The 25,224-nt window shown below is 45.5% G+C and overlaps 2 protein-coding genes across 5 annotated transcripts in view; both read left to right on the forward strand.

Annotated features, from left to right (window-relative positions):
• The window catches only part of sorbs2b (sorbin and SH3 domain containing 2b), a 52,150-nt gene extending 43,783 nt beyond the window's left edge, over nt 1-8,367 (forward strand). For both annotated transcript variants that reach the window (XM_048230734.1, XM_048230735.1), the window contains 4 exons: nt 164-1,216; nt 4,872-4,921; nt 5,169-5,275; nt 6,032-8,367. In XM_048230734.1, coding sequence (XP_048086691.1) covers nt 164-1,216; nt 4,872-4,921; nt 5,169-5,275; nt 6,032-6,093 — 1,272 coding nt within the window. In that variant the 3' untranslated portion in view covers nt 6,094-8,367. The remainder of the gene's footprint in view (nt 1-163; nt 1,217-4,871; nt 4,922-5,168; nt 5,276-6,031) is intronic.
• A 3,068-nt stretch (nt 8,368-11,435) lies between these two features.
• On the forward strand, nt 11,436-24,580 carry pdlim3b (PDZ and LIM domain 3b). 3 transcript variants are annotated; one of them, XM_048232116.1, is made up of 8 exons: nt 11,436-11,804; nt 17,926-18,077; nt 18,600-18,687; nt 20,644-20,828; nt 21,514-21,726; nt 22,131-22,258; nt 22,795-22,906; nt 23,740-24,580. In XM_048232116.1, the coding sequence occupies exons 1-8, from the start codon at nt 11,712-11,714 to the stop codon at nt 23,927-23,929; spliced, it is 1,161 nt and encodes a 386-aa protein (XP_048088073.1). In that variant the 5' UTR covers nt 11,436-11,711; the 3' UTR covers nt 23,930-24,580. The 3 variants fall into 3 exon arrangements, with proteins under 3 accessions (XP_048088073.1, XP_048088074.1, XP_048088075.1); XM_048232117.1 differs by lacking the exon at nt 20,644-20,828 and adding an exon at nt 21,023-21,090 and having other exon boundaries at nt 11,439-11,804; XM_048232118.1 differs by lacking the exon at nt 21,514-21,726 and having other exon boundaries at nt 11,439-11,804.
• Nucleotides 24,581-25,224: the final 644 nt, after the last annotated feature.

Consider the following 25,224-nt stretch of genomic DNA (forward strand, 5'->3'; position numbering starts at 1 on the left):
CATGTGTTTCCATAGCGACTATCTATGAATCTCTTCCCCCTTTCCATGTGTTCACTCTTTCTTCATTGTATTTGCTTTTCCCCTCCTCTCTCTCTCTATCTCTCTATCTCTCTATCTTTCACATCTTTCTCTGTTACCCCCTTCCCACACCGCACCTCGACAGCCGTCCTCTGTACGTTCTTGCTCTGCTGCCACGTCCCCCGCCCCCTCCTTCCATCGGGTCACCTCCCCCTCCCGCTCCCCGGCACTCCCCCAACAGCGGCCGTCCCACCTGCAGGCGGTGACCAGTGAGTGGCTGGCGCTCACGCTGGGCCTCTCCCCGTACGGGACGCCGGCCCCCACCCCTCCCCCGTTACCTGCCAGCTTGCGGTCCGAGCTGGAGGCCCTGGAGGCCCTGGTGTCGCCGTCGCCTGCCCCCTCCTCCTCCTCTGCGCTGGGGCCCTCGCCGGCGCCGCTGTCCTCCACACCCGGTAGCCTCACGCCGGGGCCCAGGGAGGGCCACTTCATCCCCATCGGCTCTCTGAAGGGCTACGCCTGCTCGCCGGAGCCCACCCCCTCTCCGCAGCCCTACCTGGCCTCTGCTTCCTTCACGCCATCCCCGACTTCGCCCCTCGTGTTTGACATTGACCCCGCATTCGGCAGCGTCATTGAGTTGGTCCCCACCGCCACTACCAGCAAGCCCACAACAACAGGCTCACTCTCACCCACACTGGAGCAGCAGCCCTGGAAGAGTCTGACTCCCGACGAGAAGACCCTGGAGCCTCCGAAGTCGCCCTCCCCTCCAGCCAGCGCCTTCAGCCCCATAGAGCTGGTTGTGTACGAGCCCAACGAGAGACCCCATGAGAAGACCCAGGAAAGGCTTGTGGAGAGTCCCTTCGAGAGGTCCTACGAGAGCCTTCAGGCACAGCCCCACCTGGGGCACCACGAGGCACCCTTGAGCCAGGACGCGCTGCTGGCCTCTGGAGATGCCGACGACGAGGAGTGTGAGGAGGTGAAGTCCATCATCAAAGGCAGCCAGCTGAAGCAACAGCAGCTGCAAGCAAAGGAGGAGGAGGAAGAGGAGAAAGGCTTTTACTTGCTGGGCTCCGACTTCACCGAGGAGCTCCCCCAGCTCTTCATCGAGGAGGAGCCGGGCGGGGGGAGCCGGACAGCGGCCAGCGACCTTTTGACCTCAAACACTTTCACACCTGTTCGTACTGAGGCCTCAGAGCGAGAGGTAGCTAGCCCCTGGCATGCGGAGCCGCTGTGGTTATGTTTGCACCTGTCTTCTTCGTGCTTGCACTAACCCCGCAGAGTTTTACGTGTAACCTAACACTAGTGATCAGCGCAGTCCAGAGTTTTTATGTGTAACCTAACACTAGTGATCAGCGCAGTCCAGAGTTTTACGTGTAACCTAACACTAGTGATCAGCGCAGTCCAGAGTTTTACGTGTAACCTAACACTAGTGATCAGCGCAGTCCAGTTGTTTGGTCGTCCTTCAGTCCTGTTCAAGTGAGCGTCCTAACATGTTGGTACTATTTTGCTTTGTCTTGCTGAAGTGTTGAGGCATTGGCTTGGAGTGTTTTTTTTGTTTGTTTTTTTTTGTTCATTTGATTGGTCTGGTTTGGCTTAACGTTTGTGGCCGTTTTGGTTGATGTATGAGCATACGGTTTAAATGGCATCTCCCTTTTCCCATCCCCTCACCAGGCTACGGTTACCCAGGGTGCATCACTCCGCCTCTCGTCCCCTCCTTCCCAGCAGCCCCTGCCCCGCACGGGGTGTCTCTCCCAAATCCTCCCCCTCCTCCCCCCGCTCCACCCCTCCACTCCCTGGTGTGTCGCAGTCCCCCCCTCCTTCCTCTAAATTCTCCCCCCACCCGGAACCAAGATCCCCCAAGGTCAAGGTAAAGCCAGAGTGCAGTGAGTCTTCTGTACGTGTGTGTATGTCCATAGTCTTTCCTGCGTATATACTTGCCTTTAACACACTTCAGTGTAGTTTACATCTGATTAATATTTTAAGCTCTCTAACACTTTTGTCATTTCATAGTGATGGATGGCTCTCCCACAATGTCGGTGTATGTCAAAGTCCTGAGAAGCCAGCAAATCTAGCAATAACTCCTCCAACAAATCTCAAAATAAGCCCTTTATTCTGTAACGTGAACAGGAATGTTTGTCTTTCTAAACACAGCTTACTTTTCCATTTGTGTCCATTGTTTGGGAGGGTTTCTGACACTGCTATGGCAACAGTAAGAGCTGAAGCACCAGTCTGTTATATGCAGCTATTATTAGCCCCATTGTAGTAGCACATATTTACCCCTCAGCCTCCTCTGGGTCTCCTTTGCCCTGTGTCAGATTCCACACAGCCTATTTCTGTACGGCTGGCGTGAGGCTCACAAGCCTAGCCCTCGCCGCTCAGGTCAACGGACTGGAAACCCTCGCTAGCGTGCAACAGAGCACAAACAGCACCATGGGCCGTCAGAGTCCAGCGTGGCACAGCACGTGAGGTCAGGGTGGCAGTTATGTGTGTCGTCCCATTTCAGGACAGATTAAATGCAGATAAATCAATAACAAGTTTTAAAAGTGCTGTAGTTCTTTGATATAGTATGGAGAGGTGCGGGATTGATGGGGAAACGTGTAATGTTTGCGATTAGAGATTTGAAACGTGTAGTGTTTTGCGATTAGAGATTGAAACGTGTAGTGTTTGCGATTAGAGATTTGAAACGTGTAGTGTTTGCGATTAGATATTGAAACGTGTAGTATTTGCGATTAGAGATTGAAACGTGTAGTGTTTGCGATTAGAGATTTGAAACGTGTAGTGTTTGCGATTAGAGATCTGAAACGTGTAGTGTTTGCGATTAGAGATCTGAAGACACCAATTTCCTTACTGTGTATGAAGCATGAGTTTGAAGAACTGCGTGTCACACACTGTGTGTGTAGGTGTGTCTGTGCACATGAGCGTGCGTGTGTGTGTGAGGGTGTCTGTGCACATCAGTGTGTGTGTGAGGGTGTGTCTGTGCACATGAGCGTGCGTGTGTGTGTGAGTGTGTCTGTGCACATCAGTGTGTGTGTGAGGGTGTCTGTGCACATGAGCGTGTGTGTGTGTGTGTGTATTCACTGTCATAAATAAAAGGCCGGTTGGCGATTGTGGTTCTTGCAGCCCGTGTCGAAGCGTGATGCCCTCGTGGTGGGCAAGCCCCCACGTAGCCCTGTGATGTCCAGGAGATCCTGTGGCTCACCCATTAGAGGCCAGAGCTTCTCACCCTCACATAGGGTAGGGGCATGACTGCAACCCTGTGTTGTGTCAGCAGCTATGCCTTATGGGAAATGAAGTTTTCTCAGGTTGCTTTGATCATGCATGCTCAGACATGAAACAGCCACATGGCACTGATTAAATTCTTCAAAAATCCTTGATAAAAATTGTTTGTTTTCGAGGTACACTCGGTTAAAGGTACATATTCAATTTCTAATGTGTCATTTGTTTCAACATGTTTGTTAATAATCAAGGAGTTTAATAGCATGTCTAGCTCAGAGTGTTGGTGATGACTAAATTGCTTGGGATGAAGATTCTCTGCTGTGCCTAGACAAAATATTATTTATTCACTTCTGTGTGTGTGTGTGTGTGTGTGTGTGTGTGTGTGTGTGTGTGCGTGCGTGTGAGTGTTTGAAGATGCGTTAGGGTTATGCCGCATGTGGTTCTGAATGCCTGATTTGGTTGTTCAGGTATCATTCTGACAGTTTGAAGCAGAGATGCTTTGAGTGCTTATTCTTGTTCTTGTTTGTTTATTTGTGTGTGTGTCTGTGTGTGTGTGTGTGTGTGTGTGTGTGTGTGTGTGTGTGTGTGTGTGTGTGTGTGTGTGTGTGTGTGTGTGTGTGTGTGTGTGTATCTGTGTGAGTATGTCTTCGAAAGGAGGCATAAGTCACAGAGGAGTTACTTTGATATTGCAACAAACATAGACTGGTGTGCTGTGAGCTTGAGCCTGTGTGTCAACCCTGTTTGAAGTGTGTGCTCTGGTGGTGTGATGGTGTCTGTGAGCCTGAGCCTGTGAGCCTGAGCCTGTGTCAACCCTGTTTGGAGTGTGTGTGTGTGTGTGTGTGTGTGTGTGTGTGTGTGTGTGTGTGTGTGTGTGTCTGTGAGCCTGAGCCTGTGTCAACCCTGTTTGGAGTGTGTGTGTGTGTGTGTGTGTGTGTGTGTGTGTGTGTGTGTGTGTACATGTATGTTTGTCTGTGAGCCTGAACCTGTGTGTCAACCCTGTTTGGAGTGTGTGCTCTGGTGGTGTGATGTGGTGTGGTGTGTGATGCTGAGGGTAGGAGAGGGGCTCAAACTCTGTTTCCTGTGCACACAGCCCAAACGCGCTGTACTCCCCAGGGCTAGACAAGTGGCCATTGCCCCCAAATGTCCTCCACACAAGGGGAGTACAAGCCTTGCTCTCAGCATATCTGGTTTTCCTATGCCATAGTTATGCTGTTTCTAAGCCTGTGGCTTGATGGATAGCTCTTACTGTAGCTAGCATTTGCTGCTGTGATGATGGCTAATTGAGATGATGTAGTCCTCAAGTAATAGCCAAACCATTAGACATCAAACGGATCGGGTCATTCACTCAGACAAGGAGTGCCAGACCTAAATTTCCTCCCAGATGAGGAGCCTTCACCCCACAGAGTAGACTACATGCTCCCTGACACAGTTATACCAGGTTTGATTGGTTCGTACAGACTTCGGGGGGGATGCAGTAGACTATACATTATATCACCACAGGCTTGGTAACATGGCTTTGTATTAGAAGATGTTGTTGCATTTTGTGCACAGTGCTACATTGGGTGACTGCAGCAAAGAGCAACCACACAGTGATTATGGTGCATCTATATAACTCCATCTTTGGACTCTTCTCTCCCCAGTCTCAGAGACAAGCTTATGTGCAAGATCCACTACAAGGGACTGGCGAACCGTGAGTGCCTCTCCACTTTATGTCATTCAGTATTGCTTTCACCTTCAACACTGTTCTCATGGTTCATATACTATCTTTAGCCAAACATCACAAAAGTGTTGACTTTAACCACAGTGAACTGGCACATTGATATCTGTACAAAATGAAAAATATACATTAAAGAGAAAGTATGATTGTGGAATACCTCCTGGAGACATGAGAAGAAATGTTCGTAAAAAAAAATTTAAAACTAAATTGTGTCTTTTAGGTTCCAGGCTCTTTACAACTACGCCCCTCGTAATGAAGATGAGCTGGAGCTCAAAGAAGGAGACATTGTTGACGTCATGGAGAAGTGTGATGATGGTTGGTTTGTAGGTGAGTTTGGGAAAATCTTTCAATTCACCCATACATTACCGGTCAAAAGTTTGGGGTCCATTCCATTCCATCATAAACAGAATTATTAAGTAAGCACATAATGTAATCTGAAAACTGCTGCCCTGATTAAAAAAAAAACAATGCAACTGATCTCAGAGTGGAATGAAAATGTCTAAGTGACCGCAAACTGTTGAGTGGTAGTGTATGTTTACAATCAAAGCACCTTTGCATTGCTCTATAGTTGGGCTAAAAAAATAATTATCATCAGTATTCCCCTGAAGCCTGCTGTAGTAAAAGTGTATATGTATAGTAACACTGGTTTACCAGTAGAGGGCACCCTTGTTTTATACAGTGTTTCATCACACTGAACACCAAATGCTCTCTGTCTGCGGTGTAACTCCAAAGATGTCCCATTCATGACATCAGTGTTCTCACGTTTCACATCAACCCTATTGTGTGGCCTTTCTGTTGTTTTGATCCCAATCATGTTTCTCTCGAGTTGTTGATGCCAGAATGCCAAATAGTATGACACAGACTTGCAAATATCATGGGATGAACTCAACACATGAAAAAATATGTGTGGACAGGAAAAACACTGCGTGCGATGCTAATTGATTTATTTATACTGTATAAACTCACAGCTCAAAGTAGCTGTCAATAAACCGTAAACCATGCTATTATACAAGAATTGTCTGTGTTCTGCATTTGTGTAACTGGTTGTTATTTAATATCAACACTCACTTGCACTGTTTTTAGGAACGTCGAGAAGAAGCAAGTTCTTTGGCACTTTCCCTGGGAACTACGTGAGAAGGATATAACAGGAGCGCGACACATTTGCTGCCGCTGAGAGCTGACCCCGAGGGAAGAGGACAGACCGAGAGGCTCAGTCGAGGAGCTGACACCACACACAGTCCGCTGTCTAGCAATGATTCGCCAACTGCAGGCAAACAAGCAAACTAAAGCAAAGTGGCCCCTAGTGTTCAGCTCAGTGAGGTGAGGCTCATATGTGTATTCCAGAAGAACAAGTGGCACCACGGCAGGACAAAGTGGCATTGAGAAGGGACTGAATTGCACCAGATATGGTATTTGGTTTTATAGGTATTTTTTTATGAAGTGATTTTCAGTCCGTAACAGGAAGAGACGACTGTGGCACCCAGATTTGGTGGACTGTTATGGACGCTTGGACACAACTGAATGAGGACAAATCTTCACTGACGTGTCTGCCTTTCAATCATGCAAATTAAGTTTAATGTTATGAAGAACCAAGTGCCCTATTTAATTTTTCTATTTATTAAATGGTATATATATTTTTTCTCTTCTCTTGTATTTGGGGTGCATATAGTTTTTCATTGTTAAAAGAGGGCTAGATTAGAAGAGCTCATTGATTTTTTTTCTCAGACTCTCAGATGTGCGAGTCTCGCCTTGTTTCATTCTGTCATGGTGCAGATATGAGTCTGAGTGCAGCTGCCTCACAATCCTGAGCTGCGTCTGATTCTGCTGCGAGTCTGGTCCAGTCCTGGCCCGCATCCTGTGGACTCATGCCACACCACGTGCGGACCAGGACGGGAACTCGAACAGGTTTCGGGGTCAGATGTAGTTTAGGTTTGCGTTACATTTGTGCCAGACTCTTAACAGCTTTCTTAGCACCCCATTCCGACAAGCAATACACTCCTTCGTCTCCACCAGCCCATCCGAACCTGCTCCAGGCTAGTGGAAAGAGTTCACCTGACTTTTTCCATGACATCAACCCCCTCCAGTATTCAGCCATCGCCCCCCAGACATTCCTCACACACCTGACGGACTGTACACCTGAGCGCGAATCACGGACCTTGATGATCTTTTTAGTGATATTTATAAGATGCCCCCTTGAAGAGGACCCGTGACTGCAAGGGATAATTAGTATACATCCAATTAAAGTGTCCACGGCTGGCAAACAGGTTCCTCTGTCCTCTTGCGCTGGACGACTGTGTGTACATCAGTGGGGTTCCCCACAAAAGCTTCTCGTGTCAGGATGGGTGTATAGGGAAGTCGAGAGATGGAGTGAGAGGAAGAGTCTACTGTAAAGAATCTACTGTATGTCTTGGCAGTCTCAGTGTTTTGTACCAGTCACCCTCCACTGTTGTTATGGATACGGTTAGGTCAACAAAAAATAATCAGATCGATTTTATTTCTTTCCACTTTTGAAAAAATAAAAATGTTATTTAATATATTTTGGTAATTTTGCAATTCCATTGTACATTGTGTCAATTAAATATTTGTGGTAGACCCAGAATGGTGCATTTTGTAACCAGCAATGCTAATAATAATGTCTTGGTTATGATTTTATTGTATTCTTTATATCGTCAACTACAGTGCAGACTTTAAGCAATTATGCAAATGTTATGTAATCGCAAATTAATTTCCAAGTTAAAGTTTAATTATTCTGATGTCATTCAGGTGAAAGTTAAAAAAAGAATTGTGATTTTTAAACATTAGAAGCACCTTAAAATTCCATAACTTGGGATTTTATCTCGTTACACTGCCTGATGTCACCACACTGAACCATAGTGAATCTTTTTTATATATAAAATATATAGATATATATAAGAAGCTATAATTCAAGGAATGACTCAGTATAGTTAAGCTTGCTTCTCCTGTCTTCCATTCTATGTGGTTACATTTGGAGTTCCCAAGTCTTCACTTTAGCCAGCATTTATGCAACCAAGAGTGCAGACGAGAAAATGTATATGTGAAACTCCAGAAGATGATGTCAAATCCAGAGCGGATGTGCCAGTGGAGGGAGGACATTGTATACCAAAAGTATGAGAGAGTGCGGGCATCGGTGACTCCTGTCCTCTGAAATGCAGATATGAGGTTGAGAGTGTTGGATAGCGTGGTGAATTTTGAATATGGACTTATTGAAAGTGATCCCCCTGGACGGTCGTGTTGGCTACTTTTGTCGACAGCATAGCCACCAGGCTCACCATCTGGAGGGATACTGTGCAGAGCGAGAACTGGCAAGCCAAGTGTGAGGTCAACCTTTATTTTTTTAAAACTCTTTTTTTTTTTGGTGGAATTGTACGTTAAATAAATTCTGTCTGACAAACATTGTACTTCTACTCTATTTCCTTTCCACGTATTGAGGCCTTACAGTGCTCTGAAAACGTAGGCAAAATAAACATTTGCTTCGTTTGAGAAGCAAGACTAATTGAAGAAATCTTGGATTGTTCTGTAAATATATATTACAGTAGCCAACTGCACACTGTAGCGTGCTTATTGTTTTGACAGGCCAGACTATGTGACGTCAACATCCCACTATTACATAGGCCTAACTCATAATAACATAACAGCAACAAACATAGCATTCAGAGTATTTCCCACTGCATGTCTAATTGCAACCACACTCCCATGCGGTCTTCTAAAACAGTGGTTCTCAACCTTTTTTCAGTAATGTACCCCCTGTGAAATATTTTTTCAGCCAAGTACCCCCTAACCAGCGCAAAGCATTTTTAGTTGAGAAAAAAAGACTTAAAACAGAGCACTGTGCCATCAGTGTCTAATTTATTTAACTTTGGAACTGATAAATATCAATGTATATTTTAAAATCTCACGTACCCCCTGGAGTGCCTTCACGTACCCCCAGGGCCCCATTTGAGAACCACTGTTCTAAGTCAGTCAGTCAGACAGCTCTCTGTGCTAAAGATTCTCTCTGTCTCTGTTGTGTTTGGATGAAATTGGCTTCCGTTTGATGAGAGGCTCCATTCAGTGTGTAGGGTGATCAGCAGCAGGCTGAGCCCAGAGCGCACGTGGCCCAGACCTTTGCCACATGTGGGCCGTCTCCGCCCCTGTCTGCCGGTGTCCTATGTGTGGGATGGCTACAGTGGCTCTCGCCAGCCTGTGCAGTCTATAAACAGCCATGTGCTGTCCACCACTTGTGTCCACCCCGACCCCCAGCCGCCATGGCAACGGCGTAAATAAAACGCTGGGGAGGCTTGGCGCGCCGGGTTTTCTCTCTCCGCACGCAGGAATCACAAGCATGCCTGGGATGCAGTGGTCCTCCAGACCCCCCCCCCCCATACCCCTGAGAGAAAAAAACTGGCCTAAGCTCGCATGTGTCCCTCTGTGAAGCTCCTTCAGTTCAGCTTTAGGAAAATCACCCCATCAGATCCCATCAGATCTGGGATCACTCAATAATCGTCAGAAATTAGCCCTATAGTGTCTAGTCTGGTGTGGTCCTCAGAGGAAGATGTTGACCACAGTGCTGGACATTGGCTTTACACGAATAAGCGATATGAAAATATGACTGATGTCATTTTACATGAGGCACAGGGGGGCTATTAAAAGACGTGCTGACTGGAAATTGGCCCTTTATAAGAGAGGGTACAGCGAACATGGAGGTGTATTCAGATAAACATTACAAGTTACTTGGTGTGAAGGGCAGTTGTCAGTTGTCTAGTCATGTCTGAATTCCACACGTCTTACCAAATAAAGGGACTAGTCTAGGACTACAGAATGACTCTGTAGTTGATAAAACTGGGCCATATTGTAGGGATTTGGCATTAATTAACCCTCCTGTTATCCTTGGGGTCAATTTGACCCCAAGCAACGTTTAACATCATAAAATATATGGTTCAAACTTTTTTTTTTTGCTTCATGTTTCATGACTTTTCCTCAATTGAAGGGTACAACAGAGTTAGCATAGGGATTGTTTTGTAGGGCTTTTGATGGTGGTTATTACACTCTTGTTAAGTACCTGTCACAAAAAAACTGGGTAACAATATGAATTATAATCATTTCTGAGGGTTTAATTAGCTGGGGTCAAATTGACCCCAAGGATAAAGAGTGTCGGTAAGATTTGAGGACAACACAAGGGTTAATCTCTCTCTCTCTCTCTCTCTCTGATGTGGTCAAGGCTAAGGATGCCAAGAAATCCCAGACAGAGGAACAGGTTGAGTCAGAGGTGAGGAGTCCACCCTTCGTGATGTGGGCACACCTGGTTGGAAAACCACACAGGAACTATAACATCAGAGACTCTTTGAGTCACAGACTTCCCTCCAGATTAAGCCCATTGCCTCAGGGGCTACGGCTCATATAATCTATGATTTGGAGGCATTATCAGTCTCAGGTTGCAAGGGAAAGCAACCCCTTGCTCTGTTAGAGGTGAACTGAAACCACAATATCATAGGCACATAAAATCTGACCTCAGTTCACTCAATATGAAAGCAATCTGCCTTTCTGTGGGTTTTATAAGCAGGAGGTACAGAGAGCGGTTTTCTTAGCCCTGTTGCCAACACAAAACAAAAACAACCACCCCACCCCTTTCCCTTGATGCTTCTGTTATGACAGGATGTAACAGCAGCAGGTCCGTTTTAGCATAAGACCCCCGAGGTGCTCATACACTTGTCAGTCATCTCTGTGAAGTTGGTTCCTGTGCAGTAGCTGCCCTGATGGCACGGAGTGAGTAAAGGTGTCTCAGTGTGTTGGGAGATACGTTCTGTAGCACAGTGAGTAAAGGTGTCTCAGTGTGTTGGGAGATACGTTCTCTAGCACAGTGAGTAAAGGTGTCTCAGTGTGTTGGTAAACCTTCACTAGGAACTGAGCAGTGAGTCCATCAAATGAAGGTAAACTTAATAAATATTCTGAAGGTAAACACATGTCACTAACTAAAGTAATATTTAGATGATGATTTACATATATAAATCTACAGGCTTTCTTTCATTGTCAAATTCGAACCAGAGAGAGAGAGAGACAGAGAAAAGACAGAGGGAGAGAGAGAGAAAGAGAGAAAGAGAGAGAGAGAGAGAGAGAGAAAGTACAGAGAAAGAAAGTCAAAAGAGAGAAAGTTAAGAGAGAGAGAGAGAGAGAGAGAGAGAGAGTTGGATTCAATCACTGAGCGATAACTAAATTAGAGGGTAGAGAAAGGTCCAGAGCTGGTCAAGGGGAAAGGTAACATTTGAGTAGAGACACATCAAAAGTATGTTCTAGTACACTGCCTCAGGTCCTCAGTCTGAACAGTGACCTCACACTCTGGGGCGGTCCTCATCTTCTCTCTCTCTCTCTCTCTCTCTCTCTCTCTCTCTCTCTCTCTCTCTCTCTCTCTCTCCCCCCTCTCTCCCTCACTCACGCACATCAACACACACACACACACACATGCTCCAACCAGTTAAAAGGGGTGCTGGGACAGAAGCTGTCTGCCAATCAGTGGCGGGGGACTGAGAGAGAGAGAGCAGAGGAGGGGAAGGAACTTACACTCAGGCTCCCACTACACTGCCCTGCACTGACCAGGACACAGGACGGAACGAACAGAGGGGCAGAAGAACAGAAGAGAGAAGGAAGCTAAATAAAAGGGAGTGAAAGAAGAAGAGAGGGAGAGAGAGAGAAAGAGAGAGAGAGAGAGAGAGAGAGAGAGAGAGAGAGAGAGAGAGAGAGAAAGAGAGCCTGAGACAGGAGAGGAGAAATGCCACAGAACGTGGTCCTGGACGGACCTGCCCCCTGGGGATTCCGTCTCATGGGAGGCAAGGACTTCAACCAGCCGCTGACCGTCTCGAGGGTAAGTCCTCGCTCACACACACACACACACACACACACACACACACACACACACACACACAGAGAGAGAGAGAGAGACAGAGAGAGAGAGAGAGTGACATAGCACAGACAAATTGAGCACACCCATAGCTCCTGGGGTTCTGGGGTGCCGCCCGTAGGCACTGCCTCTGAGTTTCCTCTGTGATAAGGTGGCCTTTGATGTTCTGAGCTCCGTGTGAGGGAGAGGGAGAGGGAGAGGGAGGAGGAACTCTACTCTGCTTTCAGGGGCTTTGTGTGTGGAAGCAGAGTGCTGGGATGGATGTAAGTCAAACGTAAGCCTTTAGTGACATGCTTCTAATTCTGAACAGGCGACTGTCCAGCGGCAAATTACTGCACAGAGACCACAGCGCTGTCCAATGCTAAAGTCATAGTAGAGAGTGGTTTAATGGAGTTCAGGTAATTAGGTGGCATGACTGAGGTTGTTAACTTGACTTTTTGTATGCCTCATGTTTCAGTGGACATGATGTAATCAGTGCCAGCCATAAGTGCTCACTGTACTGGACTGCAGCATGTGACCCACTGAGTTGAATGATAAGATAACATTCTGTGTCTTTTACAGTTAGGCTATCTATCTGTTTGCTTTTCTGACTTAGTTTGTATTCTCGCTGGATAGCCTAGATATATATATATATATGAAACTGAAGAATGGGCAGACTAAGAATCATCACAGTCAGTGGCTGGTATCTTGTTTTTCTTTGTATAATGAGGCAAATGTAGACAGATTGATTGCTAGTCTATATCAAGCAGGTGTGGGGCACACTGAAGCCTGGGCTAGTGGGCTAGTTACAAAACAAATCAAATCAGTAAAGAGCATGAACACATCACCGGCACTGATGAGACACTGCAGTGGTATGCTGCCCTGACCTGCTGACTCTGAGAGATTGAAGCTATTGGATTGGAGGCATATAGCCAACAGAATGATTGCATCCAAAGGTGAGATGACACTGTTATGCTTATGGTGCATCTCATGGGCTCAATCACCGTTCAGGTTTCCTGAAAATGGTTGTGCTATAAATAGAGGTGGCTTGCAATTGCTTAATTGTGTGTCAGGTGTTATAAAGTATCTTTAATCAGCAGTTTGCAAACAAGGATTAGTTGGCCGCCATATTTACCAGTACTTAATATAGCTGCTAATTCATTTATGAGCTATTAGGACTTATCATATATTAACTCAAAAAGTCTAAAGGGTGTAACAAGTGTAAACTTCCCTTTTTGGCTATTTAATAGTTAAATGTGTTAATATAAGTGGCTCAAAGCCCTGGACATTGCTAAATATAGGACTTTAGTGCAACTGTTTCTCAAAAGCATTGGAGGTGCCTAATACAGCATTGGGGTTATGAGGGTGTGTTGAGAGAGGGGGGGCATGTGATGTGTGTGTGTGTGTGTGTGTGTGTGTGCGCTTGCGTGCATGTGCCTGCGTGCATGTGTGTGTGTGCCTCCACACTCCCGTCTTCGAGACAGATGCCACGGGTTCCCGGACCTCCCTGTTGGTCAGCAACAAGCTGCTGAAGGACTGGAGCAGGCTGACGAAAGCGCTCTTTAACGAGCTCTGCATGCCCGTGGCCAATCACACGCCTCTGGTGCACCAGTTCACTTTAGCATTCAGCAGTTAGCGTTTATACTCGCCCTGAATAGACCCAGCCAGGCTTGGAATTTCACCATTCTGGGGGCAAGGCCACTTGGCCTTCAGTTGGGCATATTTGGTGGGGGGCACAAAGGCCAAATGTCAGGGCACCAAGGCAAAGTTAACTATACAGTAGTAGGCTATAAAAATGATCAAAGTTGTATTTAGCCTATTCACTGCAGTAGACCTGAATCACTGTATGAAACATTACAAAAACATGAAACATGACATAACATAGAACTGTAAATCATCTGATCATCTAATATTTACAGATTTCTAGGCTATATATAACATTTATTTTATATTTGGCCTGTTATGAAATCATGTATTGAACAATTTAAGCACAGCTCAGCTTTAAGAAACTCAAATAGCCTAGATGCATGCTTAGCATTTTGTGATCATTAAGGCTACTTTCACAAACTCTTAGTCAACTGTCCTCTGATTTACCAATATCTAGACGATATTTGTAACATTTATTTTGTATTTGGCCCGTTATGAAATCATGTGGAACAATTTAAACACATTGTAAAACTTAAAGCCCAAATTTGGAGACATCCATGTATGTCGAACTTTACTGCAAATTCAAAACGGGATTACTCTGGAACGGCTAACTGTACAGGGGCTTTACACCTTTGTGTTTGGTAAGGTCTCCTGTTTATTCTGATATCTGGTTTGTCACGTGTTAAAAGAAGGGTTCGTAAAGTATTCCACCGAGATGAATGGGTAGGGAGATCATGGGACGCAACCTTCAGTGTAGAATGTATGATTAAATTGAATTATATTATTTACTTTTCTCGCGAACCGTTCAACACAGCAATTATCGGCTAACATCGTTTAAAAGCTGAGAAAAAGCTCTTTCATGTGATACTTGTGATGTCTGTGTGATGAATAGGCTACTTCGCGAGTAGTTCAACTAAGAATGGGTGAATTTGGACGCACTTTCTTTCTTGCGCTGTCACTTTCTCCACTGCGTAAAAGACTAAATAAATTTTATTTAGCACAGGCTAAATAAAAATCGCTATTAGTAGGACGCAAAGCAGAATATTGAAAGAAGGGGGCACCAAGGCCACCGTGGCCTGTAAACCTCTGATTTTCAAAGGGGCCTCACGGCCAACGCAAGGGGCTACGACGGCCATGGCCATCGTGGCCGCCGTGAAATTCCTACCCTGGACCCAGCAGCTTTAGGGTCCTCACACATAATGCAGGACTGGGCAACAGAAACCAGCCAGCCGTAACCATAACCCAAAGTTATGAGCTACAGTGCTGGTCTGTGAGAGTACGCTGTGGGATATGACTTGGCCCTCAGTGCAGACTAAAAGCAGTGGTGCTCATAGAGTTGTGATGCAGCTCAGAGCTCTGGCAGCGATACATGCACATAGCAACAATAACTGGCACAGATGGAGAGTATTGTCCAGTGTCCAAAAGAATCCTGACGGGCCAAAATGTTAATCAGGAAATATGTTTTCTGAATGTGGAGGCAACAGCATATTGGTATGTACAGGGGCCACTGTGACTACAGCAACAGCATATTGGCATGTCCAGGGGCCACTGTAACCACAGCAACAGCATATTGGCATGTCCAGGGGCCACTGTAACCACAGAAACAGCATATTGGCGTGTCCAGGGGCCACTGTAACCACAGAAACAGCATATTGGCGTGTCCAGGGGGCACTATAAGCAGAAAACGTCTCCTCTCCTTCCTTTCCCTCTCTGTTTCTCCGTCTCTGCGGTGGTGCCTGTTTCTGCTTTGTCTATTTATGCATATAATCAACTACAGAGTAACTCAATATAATGCTAACAAGGGGAACGTAGTCTTAATGAGAGCTGCTGTTTAGCCATTTCTTCGCTCCAGGCTTGTGCTAGCGCCATTAAGCAGTCTCTAAACTCAACCTCCCCTGGAAACACAAGCCAACTGTGTTCAGTTTGTTCTCTTTGATGTAGAAACACAAGGTAATACATCTACAGCGCCATAAGAAGGCTCACTTATGAGGGAACACCCGTGAGCCTTGAGGGTAGATAGACTGAGCAATCTGGACTGTATGGTGAGATACTCTTTTTAGCAGACAGATCTGAGTCCATTAAAAAAAAAAACAGCGACCAGCAGCGGCGATGAAGGTAGCAATTACCAGTGAAGCGCATAATGACATCATCAGCTCTGTAAACTGCCCATGGTTTGGTTGACACCCTCCGCAGAGCACCACCACCATGACCTCAGCCTGGCCAAGTATGGGCTTATGTAAAGTGTGGAACTGTGGAGGTACTAAACATGTTCCAGCAGATTGCACAATTAGTGTGTAATTACTCTCACTGGCTAGCGTAGACATATCTGTAAGAAATAGAACTGAGAAAGAATCATCAACCTCTGTGGCTAGCTGTTATCTTATTTTTCCTTTGTATAATGAGGCATGTTTTTGACTGATTGCTAGCTTTTTTCAAATAAAAATAGAAATAAATGAAAAATGGGCTGTGTAATAATGATACTAGTTCTGTACACACTTCACTGAGCTGTAATACAAAAACATTTATTTTGAACACTACATGTCATTTTTATGCAACAGTTTTCTTGAAATACACTTGTGCAATAGAAGTGTAATATTTATAGACCTGTAGATGAAAGTAAATCCTGTCTCCAATAGAGCCGTGTGGCCCAGCCGCAGCCTTCATCTGTGGGAGCCTACTGCTGTCCCCCACGCCACAGACATGGAGATCAGCACCATCTAAAAAGTGATTGATTGAATTGAACTGTCTGCATAGATCTCATGCTGTGGCTCAGAACATTTGATGAATGGTGTGTGTGTGTGTGTGTGTGTGTGTGTATGTGTACACACTTGCCATGCCTGTGCCATCGAAACTCTGGCTTCCCTCTGTCTCACTTTTGTTCTCTAAATGTTTGCACCTTCACGACAACAAAGCTTTGTTCATTCGCGCACACACACATCTGTAATACCAAGGGAACAATGTCATCCACCCAGCACATCTCTGAGAGGTCCTCAGGGGTCACTATAGGTTTGATCCCAGCACAGCAATGAGAGGTCCTCAGGGGTCACTAGGTTTGATCCCAGCACATCTCTGAGAGGTCCTCAGGCGTCACTATAGGTTTGATCCCAGCACAGCAATGAGAGGTCCTCAGGGGTCACTATAGGTTTGATCCCAGCACATCTCTGAGAGGTCCTCAGTATAGCTTTGATCTCAGCACAGCAATGAGCAGCAGATGTCTGGCCTTGAAGATGGCATTGTGACACACACGCAATCGTTTGCCTCCTGGACCTTAACTAGGGAAAGAAATCACAAGCATATTTGTGTCATAACGAAACACTGTTGAGCCTGCAGAACTCTGTGGTTGACTGCACAGGACGGATGGAATCTGTGGATCTGCATGTGTTGGTATATTGTCTGTGGTGTGGCACAAAAAATAGTCTTCCTTATTTCAAAAGGAAAAAGACACAGGAAGAGTAAACACAAGCTGGCACTGAGGAAACATATTTCAAGATTCCAGTTATTTTTATCTGGAGGAAAGTTCAAATTAAGTTTGAAGTGTTTTATAGTTTCCTGTTGTGTAATGTATTGCGGTGCCAATAACCTTGACATAACAGATGAAATGAAAGAAAAGGAAGATAGACACAGCCACAGAGGGAGGGAGGGCAGAAGGAAGGTAAATATGAACAAAGGGATTCAAAATAATCATCACACAACTCCTACTGCCCGGCTCTGAGTAGCTGGGATGACCTAACGTGGCATAAATCTGCTGTCTTTGACAGTGTAAGTGGAGCAAGATGACAGATTCTGTGAGTTGGGGGGGGAAGGGTGGGGGGTGGTTTCAGGGATGTGTGAGCAGGTGCTGTGGGCCCCCTGGACAAGGTAAAGCGACAAGATGAGAGACGAAGGGGGGGCAGAGAGAGAGAAAGGGGGGTTGGAATACCTCAGAAATGAGCCTGCCAGAAAAAAGAGCGATGATGTCAGAGGCCACTAATGAGAGAGAGAGAGAGAGAGAGAGAGAGAGTTGAGAGAGGAGAGAGTAAGAGAGAGAGAGGAGAGTAAGAGAGAGAGAGAGAGAGGAGAGGGAGTTGAGGTGAAGAAGAGAGGGTGAGGGGCAGGGGTGTGTGTAGATCGGCATTGCAAATTCCACAGCAGTTAGATCAGCGAGACACCGATAGGCCGCTCTGCAACCGTGACCACGATCCAGCACTCTGATTGACACATCCACATTCAGCTATTTATAGGGCACTTACAAACATGAAATGGGATAAGGGGACATAAGCTACTTGTCACTGTTATCTTACTTTGTCAGATGACCTCTTCTCTCTCTCTCTCTCTCTCTTTTTAAACAGAGATTGATTTTTAATGTTGCAACTCTTAGGTTGCAACTGGACTTCAGGGCTACTTCAGTCCATGCCATGTCAGTTTAACAACAGAAACATACTGTACATGAAAGTGCCCTTCACTCCTCTCATTTCTACAGGTGACCCCCGGCAGTAAGGCGTCCGTGGCCAACCTGTGCCCTGGCGACATCATCCTTGCCATAGATGGAGCCGCAGCCGAGGACATGACGCATGGCGAAGCGCAGATCAAGATCAGAGACGCCGGCAACCAGCTCACCCTTAAAATTGAGAGGTGTGACAGAGAGAGATACCTTTATTCATTCACAACAAACAAACCATTGGTGATATATGCCCAGTGAACTCAACATACACAGTGTGATGATGTCTAATGGACTTTGAGTCAAGTAGGCCTACATTATATTCAGCATGAGTAAGAGGCTACAGACACAGAATCAGCATTGTATTATTTATCTGAGCATTATTGTAAACTCAAGGGTTGAATCTACACAGGATCAAAACAAGATACCACCCTCAAGGTTAAATGGATAAGTGTCATCTGTTGAATGGTGGTCTATGTATATCAGAGGCTGAGTATGAAACTGAGAATTTATAGCCGTTTGATTCACGTCCTTGCGATGTTGCGGAGGCGAGGTCTGATTTGTAGATGCTGTGGAAGGTTGCTGATGTGAATTATGGCCAGATCAAAGTTGTTGCCCGGTACCCTCAAGTGACTCGTCCACTGTTGCTGTTTGATCTTAATTTATTACTTTCTCCAGGGAAGTGACCACGTTGTTCATCCATATGTCTGTTGCAGACCTGAAACCAGACTCTGGTCTCCCGCTGTCTCCGCCGATGACGGCAAAGTAAACCCCTTCAAAATCAACCTGGAGGCTGAGCAGCAAGTAAGTTGGCTGAAAGGTGACATGCTTGCCTTGCCCACTGCACCTTGGCGTGATGTTGTCCACTCAGGAATGTTGCAGTAATGTGTAGGCTACTTTATAGATCTCCTTTATCCAATGTTTGAGCGGACGCCACGACGCTAGGAGTGAGTGATGCTTGTTAACGGTCATTTTATGGATGCTCGACTTCTCATGGCGTGTGTGAGAGATTAGATGTCGCTGTCCTGTCTCGCTTGATGTGAATCTCTTGACGGATTTATAACTTTATGGTTATCCCCCGTCACTGATACATTTATATTTAAACTGATCTGCCCCAAGTGCAGGCCTTTCCTGGCCGGGTCTGACATCCAGTGCCAGGCCAGAAGTAGGCCTAGTAGATCAACAACAACTAGTACCACCATAAGTGGACTGGGACCCTAAAGCTAATTATTGCAAAACCCTTGCAAAACATAGTCAAGTATTATGCCTAGACTCGAAAAGAGTAGCTTTGAATAGAATGTCCAGTTCATGACTACTTCAGCTGTTGTCTTCTGGTAGGCGATACCGCAGCCTTAGAGCCAGGACCAACAGGCTCAGGGATCCCTCCCTCCACCATGCAATCTGGCATTATATATATATGTATGTAAATATCAATTGAAATGCAACAATAAATCTGAATCTGAGTGACTAAGTAGACCTATGTCTTGTGTCTGCTACTGATATGAAGTAGGTGAAAGTTTGATGAAAGTTTTGCTGAAGTTTTCCCTAAGCTTATTATTGTGGACCCTTTTCCATATGCTTATATAAATGATTTGGCGCAAAGGTCCTTGGGTATTTTCACTTTCTGATAATGTGCAACATGCAAATACACTCTGGTTGTTCTAACAAGGGACCAGGTGAGGTACATTGTGAACACTGTCAAGAGTGGAAACCATATCAGCCCCTGTAACTGAACCCCAAGAGACCCCACCAGATATACGAGGACAGGAAATGATGCGCAACAGTATCAAGTGTGGGCGCAGCGCTTAAATGATTAATTTCTTTCTCAAGCCTATAAGCCTTTTCTCTCAAGCTCTGGCAGCCACCCCCTGCCACAGTATATTTAAGATATGGCCTTGTTCTCAATAGCCATGATGCCCTTACGTCTGTTCCTCTGCTCTATAGAAAAAGGCATGCCTACTGATATATGGATGATGTTTGATATAGTCTCTATAGGTATGCCTATTGATATATGGATGATGTTTGATATAGTCTCTATAGGTATGCCTACTGATATATGGATGATGTTTGATATAGTCTCTATAGGTATGCCTATTGATGTGTGGATGATGTTTGATGTAGTCTCTATAGGTATGCCTATTGATGTGTGGATGATGTTTGATGTACTGTAGTCAAAGGCAGTTTGGTTTGGTGATTATGCCAGTTGATGTTCAAGCTTTCTCTCTCATGAGTTGGTCACTCACTGTTACAATGTAATTACAACATGGCTTCATTTAAAAAAAAAGCCACAGTACTCTTGTAATTTTATAAATATAAAATATTATATTTCAATCATATTTAATATAATAAATATTATTTATCTGCCATATGGAAAGTGGCTTGCTTTTTAATGTGTAGCTAATAGACAGCCATTGCTATGCATGTCTGTATGTTTAATATAGTCAGGCTGTTCCGCTTTATGAGTGTGCTACATGCATTCTGAGGCCTTGCTTCTCACATGTTGGTAGCCACTGCTACAATATAGTTAAAACATGGCTTTGTTCAGAAATGCCATGATGCTCAACTGCCAGTATTGTTTCTGCTCTATAGACAAATGTATCCCTATTAATGCGTAGTTACCACACATCCATAGCTACTGTATGTGTGTGTCTGTATGTTTGAGGCAGTGTTTGGTTTGGTGATCAAACATGGCGTAGGAAGCCTGTGTGGTGCCTTGAGCTAGCGCATGCCGTGTGTTTTTTTTCTGCCTGGCACGCTCAGGAGTACAAACCGATCGGCACAGGGCACAACCGGCGGGCCCAGCCGTTCGTGGCCGCAAGCCTGGACGACAACCGACAGGTGGTGAGCTCGTCCTACAACACGCCTATAGGCCTCTACTCCGCGGGCAACATCCAGGATGCCCTCCACGGGCAGATCCGGGGCCTCGCCAATGATAAGCCAGAGGGGTGAGTGATGGATCAGCCAGCTCCATGTGGCCGGATGCTCCCGACCGAAGACTCCGTTCTCAGCTGTGGGCTGCTGCTGCTGCTGCTCGCTTTCAGTGTGGTGACCGAGGAGAGTAGCCACCATCTAATCTCTCTAAACCTGACTGGCTTCCTAACTCCTGCTCCCTCCTTTCTACTCTTGTTCTCTCTTGCAGGATCTAGGTTACTTTGAGCACAAGTTTAATGTCAGGCCAAAGCCCTTCTCACTCTCTGGCCTACACAGGTTATTGGTCTCATTTACCTGCATGGTTTTTTACACTTTAACATTAATTAAATGAACCAAACCAAACCAAAACATAACCACACTTACCTACAACCAGCTCCATAACCATTGAAACTGTACACATTCTGTCACTATATCTTGATGATTTCACAATTTCACCATCATCTGAAACTAAACTTAATAATTGTCAACACAGATTTCTTCTGTACTCAATTTTGACATCTTTTTCATTCTCTCCTCTCTGTCCTGTTTGTCTCAACCCTGTTCTCTATCTGACCAATCCTGGTGCACCCTGTCCTCTATTTGACCAATCCTGATGTGCCGTGTGTTCTTTCTGACCAATCCTGGTGCACCCTGTCTCCCGCTTCTGCTCTGGCTTCCCTGGCTTTGCCACTGCTGAACTTCCACATCCCTCATTGGCAGCACACCAGCACAAAGGCCCATGGGAAATGTAGTTCAGGGGGGCAGTAATCCTCCCCAGCCAGTCACTCAACCGGTCGCTAACCCTGGCCCCAACCAGTTCATGGCCCCCACAGATCAGTATAACTCCCCCATTGCTTTGTACTCAGAGGCCAATGTCGCAAGCGCTCAACAGCAGGCTCAGATGTCTGCTGGAGAAGAGAACTCATCGCCAAGGTAACCGTCCGTCCATGTTTGCCGCACTTGGCACCAAGCAAACCCTCGGCACCCATTCACGCCCATTTGGCTGCCCTCACCCGCAAATCAAATTAAAGTGCTGCGACAGAATCCAGAAATAGTGAGAACTTTTACTTGTCACCAGTGACAACATGGGTTCATCAAAGGCATTGAACACATTCAAAACACCAAATCCACAGTCACTCATCACCATCACACATCAGTCTTACAGCAGCCCACCTATCTCCTATTGGCCTTTTCCTTTTGTATTACACACACTCATTTGAATCACCATTGCCTGCCAAGTTTCCCCTCACTAGTAGTTAATATCAACTATTTCTTGTCAGTGACTAAGCGGGTACGTAGGCACACAGGCTGAGGTGTTGGCTGCTCTGTCTTCGCAGTGGAAAAATGCTGTCATCCATCGAGGACTCCCATGTGTACCGCATGCTCCAGGACAACCAGGAGCCAACCCACGAACCCCGACAGTCTGGCTCCTTCAGGGCTCTGCAGGACTACATCGACAGTGACGGTGAGACACCGACAGCAACACACTGGCCATTTAAAACCACAGGCAAAGTGTGGAGTCTAAAGCGAATTATTCATTAGACTAAACCCATGTGTTAATTTGATACAATGAGCAAGATCCAAAGAGCAAAAACATTGGAGCCTCCACACATGATGTTTTAGGTCATGATTGGGACACTCTGCCCATTGTCTGGCTTCGCCTGTCAGTTAAATCAGGTCCACTGTGTTCATCTGAGGAGCGAATACCAAACAACTCAAATGCTTCTCTAGTGTATTGTCCAACAAATCATCCAGACTGGCAGGTTTAACTGGACTGAAGTTACTCTTTATTGGGCCAGTTTTAACACACTGTTTTGTTTTATGAGATGTAATCACATCAACAACAACACAACTCTGTCATTATCATCCAGGTCATATCTATTTCTGCCATGTGTCTCGTTCCATTAAAAGACCAAACTCACCCGTCTGTGTACTGATTAAATCTTGTGGGCAAACGTTAGTGTGGCCCACTGGTGTGACACTGCCGTTCCTCTGCTGTAGGTAGCAGACCCCTGGTGACCAGAAGTGTACGAGCCCCAGTGACCAAGCCCTCCCAGGCGGCCAGCACGCTGTCCAAACTGCCGCTGTGTGATAAGTGTGGCCAGGGCATCGTGTGAGTACCAGCCAACCACAGAGGACACGACGCCGGTAGGGCAGACCCAAACCAAACAGCTGCCGCAGTAGCCACAGATAGGAACTGAGTCTGGACCAAAAGTGGACTAGATCCGATGCAAAGCCATGCCAGATTCTAGATGCAGTTTTCGTCATTCATTCCAGATGCAATAGCTGTCTGTGTAACCACACACACACACACACACACACACACACACACACACACACACACACACACATATACACACACACAAATGAAGGCTATAAAAGCCAAAATGTGGTGTGTTGTCACGCCAGCGTGGCAGAAGCTGGTGGTTTTAACATGCCACTGCTCTTATTCAAGGCTGCCTTCGTGGGAAAAGTAATATGATTCCCAGCTGTTGGAGAAGAGTAGGCCTTTACATGACAGCTTTTGTTTGTTCTTTCAATCTTCCGTGTCATGAACTGGTATAATAGTCTGAAGTTACAATGCAAATGAAACGGTGTGGCTCAGTATAATGTGTGTGTAACAGCAGAACAAAGACTGGGAGATACTCTGCATGTGTTTATCAGTGCAAGCTTTCATGTGCCACGGCCAAAAACAAGACACAACCTGTGAGAAAAAAGTGATATGTAGGACCAGTTTAAAGACTGAAACTTCATTTAGATGACTTTAAATGCAGGAAAGTGTACAAGCAATTAAATAACTTCATTCTCACTGTACTTTTATGAAGACAATAATGGAAATTTGTGCTTTTCATGCATCTATTTTGACACCTATCATCTTGAATCAGTTGACATTGAACATGTTATTGTAGCTAGTTTTTAACTGGCTTTGTCTGATTGGTCCACCAGGGGCACTGTTGTGAAGGCCCGGGACAAGTTCCGCCACCCTGCTTGTTTCGTGTGCTCCGACTGTGACATCAACCTGAAGCAGAAGGGCTACTTCTTCGTGGAGGGTCAGCTGTACTGCGAAATGCATGCCCGCGTCCGCACAGCGCCCGTGGATGGCCACGACCTGATCGCTGTTTTCCCCTCCAGTTAGAGACACACTAAGACTAAGAAATGCTGATGTGTAGACGATGCAGTGACAACTATGCCAGTTTGAGTTACAAAAGCTGCACTGAGAAAGAATGCTTCATACTATCACAAGGTTTCCCCAGGTATTTTACAGTAAAAGTCTGATTGGGTACCGGGCCTTTTAAGAAGGAGGGGTTTGTGTGTGTGTGAGTATTGGTCACTGCCAGTGAATGTGCTGCTGACTCAACTATTGAGATCCCTTCCACTCAGTACACACCAGCAGAATCCTGAATGCAATAGTTGTGCCTCGCTAAATTCAGAGTTACAATTGCTTAATTAAATTCTGAACGGACTTCTGAAAGAGAGAATGAGAAGCTGAAAGGATTACAGTGTGATGGCTGTCTATCACTACTGCCAACGTGTCGTCCTTGGCTTGTTAATGTCAGTATGTTAGGGTTAAGGTTTCACCGATGCCTTAGTTACAAAGGGAATGTGTGACACTGTTTTCTTAGACAAAGCTGAATACCACTGCCTACATGAGTTTTAATTTACTGTTCTTTTTAGTGAATTAGTGAGCTAGCTCATTATGTGCTAAAATGTCTGCCTTTTTTGGTTTAGCTTTACAGTTGATTTTCCTCACTTTCAAAAGCAAAATAAATGCATGTTGAACTCTTAATGAGTACCTGTCAAAATGACTGACTTCACATACAGTAGTCTCATGCATGGAGTGGAATGCGGAAACACTTCAGTGTTTTCCTTCTACATTATTCAAAACTTTGCAAAGGATGTATGCCTCCAAACATCTGATAACTCTGAATGAATAGTCAAGCGCCGGCTCAGTCAGCAGACACAGACGGATGTGTCACGTGTGGCTAGACAGAATTGCTGACGGGTTTTCAACACCTTCCCGAGGGCCTCCCAGCTGCAGCACCTTTCAGTCAGCACAGGTGTGCTTGGAAGGTGGCACTTTGGCCAGACAGCAAAGCTTTACATAGACATCACAGGCCACATATGATAAACCGTTTTTTTAGCAACACACTCAGGAACACTTTAAGGTTATGATTTTGACGTTACCATTTGTAAGTGGATCCTAGAATACTTTTTTTGTGAAGTTCAGTTTTTACATCTTTCGAGGTGCATGAATTTTTCAGAATTCGTTCATGTCCCCCACTCTAGTCCACATACAGCTTCCCATGGTGCGTGCATTCACTCAACCTGTACGTGGTTCTGATGAATTATTCAAAGGGAGGATCATAGTATCCTTCACCAGGGAAAAGGTTACCTTAACTGACCCATATCCTCAGGCAGTATGTATACCAC

This window comes from Alosa alosa, chromosome 21 (assembly GCF_017589495.1).
Source record: "Alosa alosa isolate M-15738 ecotype Scorff River chromosome 21, AALO_Geno_1.1, whole genome shotgun sequence".
NCBI lineage: Eukaryota > Metazoa > Chordata > Actinopteri > Clupeiformes > Clupeidae > Alosa > Alosa alosa.